The sequence below is a fragment of the Lepus europaeus genome, chromosome 18 (assembly GCF_033115175.1).
Source record: "Lepus europaeus isolate LE1 chromosome 18, mLepTim1.pri, whole genome shotgun sequence".
Lineage (NCBI taxonomy): Eukaryota > Metazoa > Chordata > Mammalia > Lagomorpha > Leporidae > Lepus > Lepus europaeus.
The window spans coordinates 5,658,523-5,672,815 of NC_084844.1; the positions used below are offsets into that span (position 1 = coordinate 5,658,523).

Here is a 14,293-nt window from a genome sequence, read left to right on the forward strand (position 1 = left end):
GGCTCGGAGGGCTCACTGCGGGCGAGGAGAGAACGGGACCCCAGGTCAGCCTCGACGGCTCTCCCTAGATGGGGGGACCGCGGGTGCTGGAGGACTCGCGGGGCAGGAGAGCGAGGAGCCTTCGCCGTGCCCGCTGCCCGAGTCCGACGACCCCCGCCCCCTGCCCGGGCACCCACCTGGCTGCGCCTAGAGCCGGCGCCGAGCTGGGGGTCAGGGGGCGGCGAGCGTCTCCTCTGTCCCACGCCGGGCTGCACGGGCGCTTTATACCCGGGCGGGTAGTGTGATTTACAGCCGCGGGAGCCCGGCTCCATAAACCTCTCAGCTCCACTCACATGATCCATCTTTCCTCCGAGCTGAATTTAGGGAAGAGCGCGCGGGAGCCCGATAAGGCGCTAAGAGCTAACCCCCCAACCCCGCCCCGCCACCTGGGCGCGGCCCTGCACTGCGGCACCCAGAGGACACCCTGTCCCCGGCGCCCACCGCGCCCAGAGCCCCGGGAGCCGGCGCTGGAGACGCCCGGCCGCCCTCCAGCCCCGCGCGCCTGCTCCTCTGCGCTCCTCGGTGCAGCCCGGTGGTCGGAACCCCAGCTTCTCCGGCCCCCGAAGTTCGGGCTCGCTCTGCCCCTCCCGCACCCCACGCCCGGCTCCACGCGGAGCCGCCAAGTCCAGCTGGGCACCAAGTTCCCACGCGGCGCGCGGAGCCCGCCGCCGGCCCGCCTGCGCCCCCTGCTGGCCGGCCGCGCAGCCCGTCTCGCCGTCGGTCTCCACGCACCTGCGGGCGTCCCCCGGGAGACTGCCCCTCCGCTCCGCCCTCAGACCCCTCCCCAGTCCCGGGCCCGTTCCTTTGCCGGAGAAACCGGGAGCCGCAGCGTGGGGGCTTTCGTGAGGGCGGACCCGAACTGTCTCCAAGATGGGTCTGTTCGAGGGATGTCCCCCGGGGTGGGCACTCTGGGGAGCGGCCAGGGCCTCTCGTGGGCCACGTCTGTGTGCGGAGAAGCAGGGTGTTTAGGACCCAGGGGAAGCCCGGGGCGGCTCCCTGGGCAGCGGGAGGTGCCCCCTCCCCCCGCGGGGTGAGCGGCTCAGATGTCCCCGGAGCTGAGGCGCTGGCCCTCCGCACCTTCCACCTGCGGCAGCGGGGGCTGGCGCCCCGGCCCCGGCCCGGCCCCCTCCCCCAACCCCATGCCGCAGCCCTAACCCCGCCGCCCTCCCCTGCGGAGGGCATTTCCCCGTGCCCCGGGCCCCCTGCCCGCCCCGTCCACGTCGGGCGCCATGAACGACCAGTACCACCGGGCGGCCCGGGACGGCTACCTGGAGCTCCTCAAGGAGGCCACCCGGAAGGAGCTGAATGCCCCCGACGAGGACGGCATGACCCCCACCCTCTGGGCTGCCTACCACGGCAACCTGGAGTCGCTGCGTCTCATCGTGAGCCGCGGGTGAGTCCCGAGCCCGGACACCGGCCCCTCCCCCTCTGAGCTGCCCCCTTCCCCCAGGAGCAGACCCTGCGGTGGGACCTTGGAGGCTGGCATGGGGGGGGAGTATGTGGAGGGAGACACAGGTGTGGCACCTGAGGCTTGTGAACAGGCATGGCGTTGGGGGGGGGCGGGTCTGGGATTTGGGGTCCCGTGTTGGGGGGTTTCGCAGGGTGAAGGGCAGGGAGGGTCATCTCCCGGGTGGGGGCCACCTAGAAGTGAGAGTCAGGGGTGTAGGGAGAGCCGAAGAGAAGGCTGCGACCTCTCAGAGACCCCACAGATGGGGGCCCAGGAGGGCAGGGGTCTTGGCTGCCCACAGACCCACAGAGCTGTCCCAGCGGCTCCCATACCCCCCTGCAGGCCGGGTCTCACACAGCTGTCCCCTCTCCCTACTCATTCCTGGGATTTATGGGCACTGGCCGCAGGGCCAAATGTCACTGGTTCAGCCATCCCACGAACTCCCTCTGCACCCTGCCCCCTGCAGTGGGGCGGCTGGCTGGGCTCAGCCTAGAGGGGCTTCTTCCCCACTCTCTGGAGCTGTCCTGGGGGTAGGGGTGGGCACGGATGGAGTCCAGGGGTCAGGAAGAGGTTGGAGGTAACAGCTGGGCAACGCAGATCCCAGGGCCGTTTGAGTGGGCTCCTGGCAGTCTGCAGCTCCCCCACCCCCTACCCCGGGCCTCCATCCCCATAAAGAGGCTTGGCCTGGACAGGAGTGTGGCTGGGAGGGCTGCCCAGGAGCAATCAGAGGACTCGGCAGGTCCTGGCGCCAGGCGTCAGCCTGTGGCCTCACCAGGTGGCAAGTGGGGGAGACCCCCCACCCCCGCCGCCACCTTGGCCTCCTTCTGGGCTGCTCCTTGGGGAAGCAACTGCTAAGATCAGGCAGCTGAGCTTGGTCCGCCAGGCCAACAGTGGCTGGCCCTCCCCACCCGGGAGGGCACGGGGTGTGCTGTCTCCCTACCCCCTCCTGCTGAGACTCATGGCAGGAGGGGAAGAGGGTGCCCCCTGGGTGCAGCCAAGCCTTCAGCTCCTATAGGGGCCAAGGCTGTGCTCGATGAGGTGGGGGCTGGGTGCCGAGAGCCCCTGCCCAGCCTGATGACCACCGGGGGAAGCTGAGCGGGGGGTGTGTGCGGAGCCGCGGAGACCAGGAGACAAGGGAGTGATTCTTCCCCCAGCCTGGGGTGGCCTCATGGCCTCATTAGCATGGAGCAGTGGTGCTGTGCCAGCCCTGAGGGAGGCCAGAGCTCTGGAGGAGCCGGGGGAACTGCCCTGGGGATGGGGGGAGGGCACGGTCTGGTGGGGAGGGGGCTGTTGGGGCCCCTGGTCAGCCAGGGTCCTGCAGCCTGGGAAAGGGAGGGCAGCCAGGCCTCCAGCCGCCACCCTCTTCCCCTGCTCGTGTCCTGGCTGCCCCCACAGTCCCCTCCTGGCCCAGGCCAAGCCCCGACACCTGCTCTCACACTCAGCCTTGCCAGGCCTGGCCCTGCTCCCTGCAGCCATGGCCAAGCCGGAGACACACAAGCTCCTGCCCTCAAACACACTCCCCCAGGGCTCCGGCCCAGCACGCACTGCCACCCTCTCTCACAGTCACGCCGCCACCCGTGGTCACAACTCACCACCACACCTGCCTAGGGACCCAGACTCGCCCTGGCCCACCACCCCTCTGGGCCAGCTCCCCGCCCGGCCCCATGAATAATTCACTCCTTTCTCTCTGAGCATCAAATATTTATCCCCTGAGATTCCCAGCCCTCAGTTATCTTGGGGAAGGCCCCGCCCTCGCCCCGCCCTCCCTGTTGCCCCGCCCCCGGCGTGCTCCGGGGCTCTCCCTCCTGGTGCATTTGGGCCTGCAGAGTTCCTGGTGCTAAGGGGAGCTCTCAGGCCCATGGGGCCCTTCCAGGCTTGGTGTGCCCATGGGGCGGCTGTGCGGGCGGGGAGCCCCCCTGCCCTGCCCCCCCACGCCCTCCCTGCCCTGCCCCCACCCCGACTCCCCACGGCCTGCTCTCCCTGCAGGGGGGACCCAGACAAGTGTGACATCTGGGGCAACACGCCCCTGCACCTGGCAGCTTCCAACGGGCACCTGCACTGCCTGTCCTTCCTGGTGTCTTTCGGGGCCAACATCTGGTGCCTGGACAACGACTACCACACGCCGCTGGACATGGCCGCCATGAAGGGCCACATGGAGTGCGTGCGCTACCTGGACTCCATCGCGGCCAAGCAGAGCAGCCTCAGCCCCAAGCTGGTGGGCAAGCTGAAGGACAAGGCCTTCCGCGAGGCCGAGCGACGCGTCCGCGAGTGCGCCAAGCTGCAGCGCAAACACCACGAGCGCATGGAGCGGCGCTACCGGCGCGAGCTGGCCGAGCGCTCGGACGCACTCAGCTTCTCCAGCCTCACGTCCAGCACCCTGAGCCGCCGGCTGCAGCACCTGGCGCTGGGCAGCCCCCTGCCCTACTCGCAGGCCACGCTGCACGGCACGGCCAGAGGCAAGACCAAGATCCAGAAGAAGCTGGAGCGGCGCAAGAAGGGCGGCGAGGGCACCTTCAAGGTCTCCGAGGACGGCCGCAAGAGCGTGCGCTCGCTGTCCGGCCTGCAGCTGGGCAGCGACGTGATGTTCGTGCGCCCGGGCACCTACGCCAACCCCAAGGAGTGGGGCCGCGCCCCGCTCCGGGACATGTTCCTCTCCGACGAGGACAGCGTCTCCCGTGCCACGCTGGCGCCCGAGCCTGCCCACTCGGAGGTCAGCACCGACTCCGGCCACGACTCCCTCTTCACCCGCCCCGGTCTGGGCACCATGGTCTTCCGCAGGAACTACCTGAGCAGCGGGCTGCACGGGCTGGGCCGCGAGGACTCGGGGCTGGACGGGGCCGGCACCCTGCGGGGCCGGCTGCAGAGCTCCCCGAGCCTGGACGAGGACAGCCTGGGCAGTGCCAACAGCCTACAGGACCGCAGCTGCGGGGAGGAGCTGCCCTGGGACGAGCTGGACTTGGGGCTGGACGAGGACCTGGAGCCCGAGACGAGCCCGCTGGACACCTTCCTGGCCGCGCTGCACCTGCAGGACTTTGCTGCCCTCTTGCGGCAGGAGAAGATCGACTTGGAGGCGCTGATGCTGTGCTCCGACCTGGACCTCCGCAGCATCAGCGTGCCCCTGGGGCCCCGCAAGAAGATCCTGGGGGCCGTGCGGAGGCGGAGGCAGGCGCTGGAGCGCCCGCCCGCCCTGGAGGACACGGAGCTGTGAGTGCGCAGCCTGGGCGTGGGGTGTGGGGAGGGGGGCTCTGCGCTCTCAGGAGTGGGAACGGGCGTAACCCCGCACTCTTTATAAAATCCAGGCCACCCACGATGCCAGGAGGCCCCAGCGACTCAGCAAAATGAGTTGCACTGGATGGTGACTCAGGGCTGTCATCACAGCCAGGGTGAAATGCATATCACTTCTGCAGGTGCCAGCGAGGGTGTTTGTGTGGCCTCCCACCTGCCGGGGCCTGGGCTGTGCCCTTGACCCTGTCCTCTCTCTGGTGTAATCTTCCTGCACCCGAGCGTGGGGTGCCCTCCGTCACCCCCGTTTCACCACGGATGAGCAAGTGAGGGCTTGGAGGGTTAGGAGAGCTCACGCCAGTGCCCACCGCTGCTCAGCGCAGAGCCGGGCCTGATTCCTGCTCCGTGTGGCTGGAGCACCTAGGGACAGGGTGACTCCTGTGGGATGTGGGCGTGGCAGCCAGCATGCCTCCTCTTGGGGCACCTGCTTTTCTTGTTGCCCCTAAATTCTGCAACTGGGAACACCAGGACATACTCCCTGTGGGGCCAACAGCAGCCTTGGAGGCAGAGCTGCTGGGTTCCAGATGCCTGCATCCCGCGCGGGAGCTCCCGGGTCCGATTCCTGAGTGGTCCCCGTCTCCAGCTTCCTGCTACGACCCTGGGAGGCCCAAGTAGCTGAGTTCCTGTCATTCATGTGGGAGACCTGGATGGCGTTTCCGGCTCCTGGCGCCAGCCCTGGCCCTGGCCCGTTGCAGGTGTTGGGGGAATGAGCGCCTTGTCTGGCTGCCTCTCTTGCTCTACCCCTCTGCCTCTTGAAGAAAGAATGAAAAGCCGTCGCCCTCGGCCAAGGCTGCTGCCATTCCCGTGCGGATGTTGGCTGGTGCCTGCCCCCAGGCACCCCACACACCCACTGCTCCCGTTTGGGTGCCCATGGCTTTCGCCCCGAGTGGCTGACCCGATGACGTGTGTGGGCAGATGGTCTGGTTTGGAGTTTGGGGGCTGGGGGGTCACCCTCAGGCCAGCATCATCACGTGCCTGGAGAGGGGAGGGCTGTGTTAGCACGGCGGGGTCCTGGTTGAACACGCGGTCCCTGAAGGCCTCCCTAAGATTGTGTTTCTCTCTCTTCCTCCACAGGTGATCCTGGGAGCCCTCTCCCCCTGCACCAAAATGAATCGCAAGTTGCCACAAGCCACAGTGGGGCACGAGGCCCCCACAGCCGCCAGCCCCGCGCCCCCTTCCCTTGGAGCAAGGACCACATAGGAGAGGCCTGCCCACTCCCAGCCGCCCCAGACCCCTGAGCTGCCCCACCACCACCACGTGAGCGGAAGGCCAGCCCCGGAGGGCGGGCAGGGCTGGCTGACGTCAGAGCTGGCTGGGAGTCCCAGGCACCATTGTCTCTCCCACCTCCCCCCCAGCCCCTCGCTTGCTTCCTGTATTTTGTAAAAGGAAGAGTCTGGGCCGCCTCCCCCTCCCCATTTGCCCAGAGGGGAGGGTCCCCAGCGCACTCTTCAGCCAAACGTCCCGACTCTCGGTCCCCACCCCTCCCCGCACAAGGCCAGGGCCAGGAGCTGGGGAGCTGGGGAGCTGGGGTGGGGTGCGGGTGACCTGGGGTGGAGTCAGGGTGGCCCCGCCCTCTCTGTCCTGTCCTCCCTTGGGCACCCGAGGGCCAGGGTGCTGGACACAGGTCCAGAACACCAGGCTGCAGTATTAAGGCCCCCAGGCCTGGCGGGCACCTGCCAACTGCTCCAGGGTCTCCCAGGCCCCCCACAGGCAGAGGCTGGGCGTGACAGGCACGGGGCCCTGCAGGCAGGTCCTGCTGTGTGGACAGGGAAAAGTGGGGCTCGCCTACTTGTCCCCAGGCCCCCGGGGCTGTGTGAGAGTGAGTGTGACAGTGAGTGTGAGTGCACCCTGGGGGGAGGCGCTCATTGGGGGTTTCCCTCATGGTGTTGCAGGGCCCAGGCTGTGGCCTGATTCTGCCTGGGTTGTGGGCCAGCCTGAGCTCACCTTGGGTCCCAGCGTGGTGTTGGTGATGAGACCAGGGAGAGGCCAGCCCAGAGGGTCCTCAGAGCGCATGTCCCTAGCCGCATGTCCCGGAGAGTGCCCCCAGGAGCCCGCACACGTGTGTGCGCGCACATGCCCTCCCTCCTGCCTGCGGCCCACCCCCGGCCTTGGCCACAGCCTGGGAAGCGGCCCCAGCTGGGAGCACAGCCCAGAGCCTCCGGTGCCCCTGAGGGAGGAGGTGGAGCCTCATCCCGGCCACCTCCCCCAGGGCCAAGCCTGGGGCCACCCCCAAGTGCCGACTCTTCTCTCTCAGGGCCCCAGGTGCTGCCAGTTCTGCCCGTGCTGGGGCGGGGCCACCCCCCCACCCCGTGCGCGCCCCTCCCTCAGGCTCATTATAACTTTTGTAGAAAGTTCTATGCCATCGTCACGGCTGTGTCTCCTTCTTCAGTCACTGGGGTGGGAGGGGCGGGGAGCGGAGAGAGGGTGGGGCTGGGAGGACTGGGTGCTGTTCCGGGGGCGGGGGCTCCTTGGGCCCCACCCCCGGGTCTCTGTAAGGCTCCCCTGCCCCATCCCCAGGCCTTGGCCTGCTCACTGGGCCCTCCATTCCCAGGCTCTGGGCCCCCCCCATCCAGGGAAGCCTCCAGTGGGGCCCCTCTTTCCCCAGCCCCCAGGCAGCTCTTGGGGCACCCGACTTGGAGCCCCCCCTTCTCCGTGGCTTCGGGTCCTCCTTAAACAAGGGGGCAGTGGCCCTCCTTTCTCAGTCACATCGGAGGAAGGGCCCCAGGGTCATCGTGTCCCATTCTCGCAGGATCCTGCACCATGGGAGTCGAAGACAGTTTCCTCCTCCCAGCATCCACCAGATGTCGGTGTGGGAAGGTAGCCAGTAACCAGCCCAGGCCATTTTACAGAGGGGGAAAACTGAGGCCCGCAGAGGGGAAGGGCCAGACCCAGAACGCAGGCACGCTGATCACCGCCATGCGCAGACTCCTTCTACTGGTCCATGCCCTACAGGTGCGACCCCTGCTGGCCACACTGGTCACTGCACCTACCTCACAGAAGAGCCCTGGGCCCCTCGCCAGGACAGGTCGAAGGAGGACATGGAAGCGATGAGGCTGGGCAGAGTTGATTGGCAGCGGTGGGAGGGGGGTGGAGGCGGGTTCCTGGGCGGTGGAAGTAGGGGCAGCCCCCGGCAGGCTGAGGGCACCTCAAACACAAGCAGAGGGAAGCATTTCACACGAGACGACTTCCCTAAGCATTTAGGTGGGGGTTCGGGGAGTTCTACACGCGAAGAATATTCCATGGGTTTCAGTCTTTGGGGATTAGGATCTGGGAACAACGGGGACATTTTCCCTAGAAAGTGCAGGTGGGGCACACGCACACACACACACAATCGCGAGCAACTTGGCTCATTAACCTGGGCAGCTATGGACCACTGAGCCCCAGCGGGCCCAAGGACCCTGGGTAGGGAGCTGTGGTCAGCCTGCTGAGAGGCGAGTCCGAAGGCGATGAGAGGCCTGGATCGATGGAGGTGGCCCAGCCCTCTTGCGCTCCAGAAGTGGCCCAGGCCTTGCCCAGTGTGCTGCCTCCCATCCTGGAGGTAGGACCAGTCCCAGCTGGCATGGCTCCCTCATCCCCCCGCTCACGCTGCATCCCGTTCTCTGAGAAACATCCCTCTTGCCCGGGAGGTGGCAGGACTCGGATGGCCAGATCGAAGCAGCAGGACAGGCTTTGCAGGCTTTGCCCCTTTCTGTGTGGCCTTGGGTAAGCTACTGGGCCTCTCTGTTTCCTCACATGCAGAACAGGTATTATAATAACAGTGTTAGCCCTTTAGGTTATTAGCAGGGTGAAAAGACAAGGCATATAGAGCACTTAGCACCCATCTGATCAGTTAATAATGACCACGCTACCTTGCGTCTGCCATGGCCCAACCGCCCAGCAGGTGGGTCCTAGACAGCCCCGCGGAGCAGCACTGGGCACATCCTCACCCGACCAGCAGGGGGCGTTGCTCGCCCTGCCAGGGCCTGAGACATGATCAGACAAGCAGAGGGAGGTGTTGGGGGTGGGGAAGCTGTTCTGGGGTGCCCAGAGAGCTGGGCGTCTTTCCCAGAGGGGGTCGCCCCCACTACACCACTCTCTGAAGTCCGGCGTGTGTCGAGGCTTCCTGCTGCCCCTGTGAGGTAGGCAGGTGATGCCGGCCTCACAGAGACGGGTAGAGAGGGAGTGATGCTGTGTTCCCCAGACTGCTCACCTCTGAGCTCAGGGCAAGGTTTCGGGTTTTTATCATCATTTGTTAAGAGCTCAGACGGTGTCAGGTGCTTCTGTGCCTTTAACCCTCACTCTAAAACCACCAGCCTGCAGAGCAAACCCTACGCTGTCACTTGTGCCCATTTTGCAGGTGGGAAGACAGGCTGTGAGCAGTGAGGTCACCGCCCTGGGAGGTTCCGGAGCTACCAGGCCTTAAACCGGTTTCCCGGCAGCACCCTGGGGCCACGAGACACTGTGCTGACCCTGAGCCTCTGATGGGGACATCTTTGATCTTGAGTCCTGGGCAGGCCTCCCCGCACGAGGTGGGAAGGGAGCACCTGGCCCCCGGCACCCCTGCCCCAGGGGCTGGGCCGAGAGGCAGGACCTGCCATGGGGCCCTGGGTGAGGCACTGGGGAGGGCAGAAGCCGCCGGGCATGGGAGAGGACGCCGGCAGAGAGAGTGCTGCCCCCGCTTCTGTCTCTCCGCGCTCACTGTCCCTGTCACTGTCTTCCTGCAATATGGGGTCCCTGTTTAACCTCTGCCCCCTCCTCTCTCTAGGCCCCCAGTCTCTCGTGGCGGCTTTCTTTCCACCTCCGTCCCCCGCTGGCTCAGGCTCCCCAATTTCCTCCCCATCTCCATCTCTGTCTCTGCTTCAGGTTGAACTTGAACCCTGCGGCCCAGCCTCTCCTTCAAGGGCTTCCTGCTCTCACTCTGCACCTCGAGCCTCGGCAGCCCCTGGGGATGGCAGCGAGGACCCCAGGGCTGCCACTGCGTAGCCACGACCTTGGTTGATTCACGTAAACCCGACTTCTGCAGAACGGGCGCCCAGCTATCTTCCCACTAGGGGAATTGAGACTTAAGTGGCATCACCCGCGGCTTGCCTGGGGCACAGCACAGTCTCCCTGCCAATCCCGGCCTCCGACTGTCCTACAGCCCGGAAGCTTCCGTGGTGTCAGCGCCTGTCCCCAGGAGGCGCCCTTGCCTTGTTGTTTTTCATATGAGGAAATCGGCACAAAGGTGTCTACAATGTGTTGAGCTCACACGGCCGGGAGGCGGTGGAACCAGACCTCGATCCTGGACAGGCTGGGTCCCAGCTGGGTCCGTCACGGTAGTGAGCATCCATTGAGCACCGACTGTTTGCCAGCACTTGACCTCTGTGACTGCAGTTCATCTCATGACGGCTGCATTTGAGAATGACAGCGGGTTGGCATTCCCATTGGTTGGAGGAGAAAACTGAGGCCTGGGGACGCTGTGGGCCTCTCTCCTGGGGACGCTAGGTCATGGCCAGGGCTGGGCGGCCTTAGGCGCTCAGAGCCTGACGCCAGAGCTGCAGCTGGCCCCGGCTGCCTCTCTCAGCCTGTTCCCTTGCGAAGGCTGAGGGCGGGCTGCCCTCCCTGGGTTTTTATTGCTCGATGACGATGCGGTCTGATGGGGTTTGGAGGCCAAGGCTCCGTTCAGAGCTGCTGACGCCGGTCTTTAGAGGAAGAGCCGAGGAGCGTGCCAGTGTGGTGAGGCTGGAAAACCCCACCGGGCTGTGACTCCACGGGCCCTGCTGCCACCCCCACCCACGCCGGTGTGCGTGCTCCCAGCGAGCATCGCAGGGGCTGCTGGGCGCTGGAAACTCCAGGGGCAGTTGCTCCGCTGCCGAGCTGGTGGGCAAGGGAGGGGTGCGTGGGCTCCCTCCCTCTCTGTCCCCCCCTCTGCAGCCCCAGCCCTGTGGGGGCTCTCTCCCCCCCACAGAACCAAAGCCACCAAGTATCCTTTCCCTGTGTGCACCAGCTGCCTGTCTAGTCTGGTCCACTGTTGCCACGCTCTGCCAGCTGCCTTCTCACAACCCATGCGGAGGCCAGCACTGCGGTTCGGTGGGTCACAGTCATGGCCTGCAGCATCGGCATCCCATATGGGTGCCGGTTCGAGACCCAGCCGCTCCACTTCCGATCCTGCTCCCTGCTAGTGCACCTGGGAAAGCAGCAGAGACGGCCCAAGTGCTTGGGCCCCTGCACCCACGTAGGGAACCTGGAAAAAGCTCCTGGCTCCCAGCTTCAGCCTGGTCCAGCCCTGGCTTTTGTGGCCATTTGGGGAGTGAACTAGTGGATGGAAGAGTTCTCTCTCTGTCTCTCTCCCCACCTCTCTCTGTCTCTGTTACTCTATCTTTCAAAGACATAAACAAATCTTTTTAAAAATTAGGGGCCAGTGCCGTGGCGCAGCGGGTTAAAGCCCTGGCCAGAAGCGCTGGCATCCCATATGGGTGCCGGTTTGAGAGCTGGCTGTTCCACTTCTGATCCAGCTCTCTGCTATGACCTAGGAAAGCAGTGGAAGATGGCCCAAGTCCTTGGGCCCCTGCACCTGCGTGGGAGACCTGGAAGACACTGCTGGCTCCTGGCTTCGGATCCGTGCAGCTGCGGCCATTGTGGCCAACTGGGGAGTGAACCAGTGGATGGAAGACCTCTCTCTCCCTCTCTCTCTCTGTGTAACTCTGACTTTCAAATAAATAAATAAATCTTTTAAAAAATGTATGAACTTATTTGAAAAGCAGAGAGAGAGAGAGAGAGAGAGAGAGAGATCTCATTCGCTGGTTCATTTTCCAAATGCCTGCGAGAGCCAGGAGCCGGGGACTCAGGCCGGTCTCTCCCAGGGGTATCAGGGAATCGACTACTTGATCACAGCCCGTGGCCTCCCAGGGTGAGCGTTAGAGGAAGCTGGAATCGGGAGCAGGGCCGAGACTTGACCCCAGGCACGCTGACGTGCGAGGTGGCTGTCCAGCGGCGTCTTGACTGTTGCGCCGAAGCCCGCCCCGCAGCTCTGCCAGTCACTGGGAGGCTGACTGGCTTTCCCGAGCCTCCGTGCGCCCATCCGTAAGTGGGGAAGCGATGCCCTCTACCGCCGTTAGAGTCCAGTAGTGAGGACGGACGTAAAATGCTTAGCTCAGCCCCAGCGTCCAGGGAGCTGGGGGCAGGATCTGGGAGGGGCAGGGGCCATGGGCATTCCTGAGCGGGTAGCAGGGGCCTGGTGAGCCGGGCCTGTCCCTCCTGTCCCCCCCCCCCCAGCCTGTTTAGTATTATAGGGCAGCATTGGGAGGGGCCTCGCTGCTGTGAGCCCCCAGGCTCCGTCATCTCACACACACACACACACACACAGCGTGGGCGAGGCGGGCAGTGCAGCAGGGAGCAGATGTCCAAGGCCTTTCCTTTCCGGAGATGGAAGCCATTTGTTACTTCCATTACCAACACCAACACGCGAGCCTTCTCCGAACAGTTCATGGAAGATGAATATTATGAAAAAAGAACACGTGCATTTGACATTGTCTTTGTACCCGAACAAACGTATCTTTTAGTCTCATTTCCCGTGAGCCTCTTGGAAGGCTGTAGGTAGGGTTCGGCTTGTACCGATTATGGCTGCAGTTAGGCAGCACGGAGAGTGGGGTCTGCCGCGTGGCGGCCCCCGCAGTGAACAGAACTCTCACTGCTCCGGCCACTGACCGGCCATGGGAGCATCGCCCTGCTCCAGTCTGACACCCAGCCTCCGAGGGGTTCAATGGCTTAGCGAGGCCACCCAGCACGGACCGGAAGTGGAGCGCGTTGGGTCCAGGGCCTGGTTCCAGCCGCAGTTCATGGTTGCCTGCACGCTACACAGGCATCGCCCCCTTAGTCCCCTCTCAGCTCCAGCACGGGACCCACTAGGCCAGTCTGCAGCCCTCAGCCACTCACACAGGGACTCCGTGCTGCCCTGGTGCAGGGGAAGGGGCCTGGGACCCCTGGAAGCTGCACCAGCCAGGCGCCTGCACAGCCCACCAGTGGGGACCTGCACTGCCCACAGCCGGGGACCCGCACTGCCCACACTGAGACCTGCACTGCCCACAGCTGGGGACCCGCACTGCCCACAGCCCCGGCCTGGGCTCTCAAGCACCTAACTTGTTGTATAACTTGGGGCAGTGTCAGGGTCTCGGTTTCCTTTCACAAGGGAGGTGGAGAGAGGCCCACAGCCCCTGGCCCTTCAGCAGTGTCCCTGCCAGCTCCAGGCCTGCCCCTCCCCTCACTCCTCTCCCTCCCTGACTGCTCTCTGGGCCATCACGCACCTGGCTTTGTCCCTGCAGAAGAGCTGGTGGCTGGGGAGCCCGGCTGGAGGCTGAGGGTGGCTGCAGCAGGACAGGGGCAGGGTCCTCGGGGTGAGGTGGGTGCTGGGCCGGAGCCGGGAGAGCTTGGGTTCCAGTTCTGCCCTGGACTGGATCTGAGCCACAGGCCAGGCCGCTTGTCCCCCAGCTCGTCTGGCCCCACCCTGTGAATAATGCCAGTTGCTCAGAGAGCCAGGCCTCACTGGGACTCTGATGATTTTGGGGGTGGCACAGATGGCTGGGGGCAAGGAAGGGTTAAAGACCCAGCCTCCTATCTCAACGCACAGAGTGATTAACCTTCAGGACAAAGGCCCACCTGATCCCACCCTGGGCCACCTCCCAGCCCAGCAGCAGCCCCCGGGTCTCCACACTCACTGCTGGGGGTCCCCTTGGCCAGGGCGGGACTTCCTCTCACCACACCCCAACCACAACAGTAATTAACCCCAGCAAATGAAGATCCGAATCACAGGAGGGCAGAGTCATCTCTGTCCCGTGATGGGGAGCTCCGGAGGGCCAGCAGAGACCCGAGCTCACCCCACCTGGCCATCGGCCATCGTGTCTGAGTGGTTCCGGAAGCCCCTCCCCCTGGCCCAGGTGACGACGGGGGACCTTGCCGGTCTCCAGTTTGGGTTCATGTCTTCTCCACCTGCGATTGTGCTTCTTTTTTTTTTTTTTTTTTTGACAGGCAGAGTGGACAGTGAGAGAGAGACAGAGACAAAGGTCTTCCTTTTGCCATTGGTTCACCCTCCAATGGCCGCCACAGTAGGCGCGCTGCAGCCGGCGCACCGCGCTGATCCAATGGCAGGAGCCAGGTGCTTCTCCTGGTCTCCCATGGGGTGCAGGGCCCAAGCACTTGGGCCATCCTCCACTGTACTCCCTGGCCACAGCAGAGAGCTGGCCTGGAAGAGGGGCAACTGGGACAGAATCCGGTGCCCCGACTGGGACTAGAACCCGGTGTGCCGGCGCCGCAAGGCGGAGGATTAGCCTGTTAAGCCACGGCGCCGGCCGTGATTGTGCTTTTAAAACTTCAGTTCCTGGGTGCAGTCTCTCGAGCCTGCTTTCCTAACCTGCGGTGCAGCGGCCTCTTCATGTAGCCCATAAGTGTTTGCTGAGCACCTACTATGTGCCGAGCACCCCGGGGAAGCAGCGGTGTCCAGTGAGCAGGCCAGACCTGTCTCTCCAGCAAACCCCAGCGTGTCTCTTGCAGGCAGCCGGTTCTCGCACTGCG

General features: G+C 64.9%; 1 protein-coding gene across 1 annotated transcript; it reads left to right on the top strand.

Annotated features, from left to right (window-relative positions):
• The first annotated feature begins 1,268 nt into the window (after positions 1-1,268).
• Positions 1,269-4,694, top strand: USH1G (USH1 protein network component sans). The gene is made up of 2 exons (XM_062175451.1): positions 1,269-1,432; positions 3,473-4,694. The coding sequence occupies exons 1-2, from the start codon at positions 1,269-1,271 to the stop codon at positions 4,692-4,694; spliced, it is 1,386 nt and encodes a 461-aa protein (XP_062031435.1).
• Positions 4,695-14,293: the final 9,599 nt, after the last annotated feature.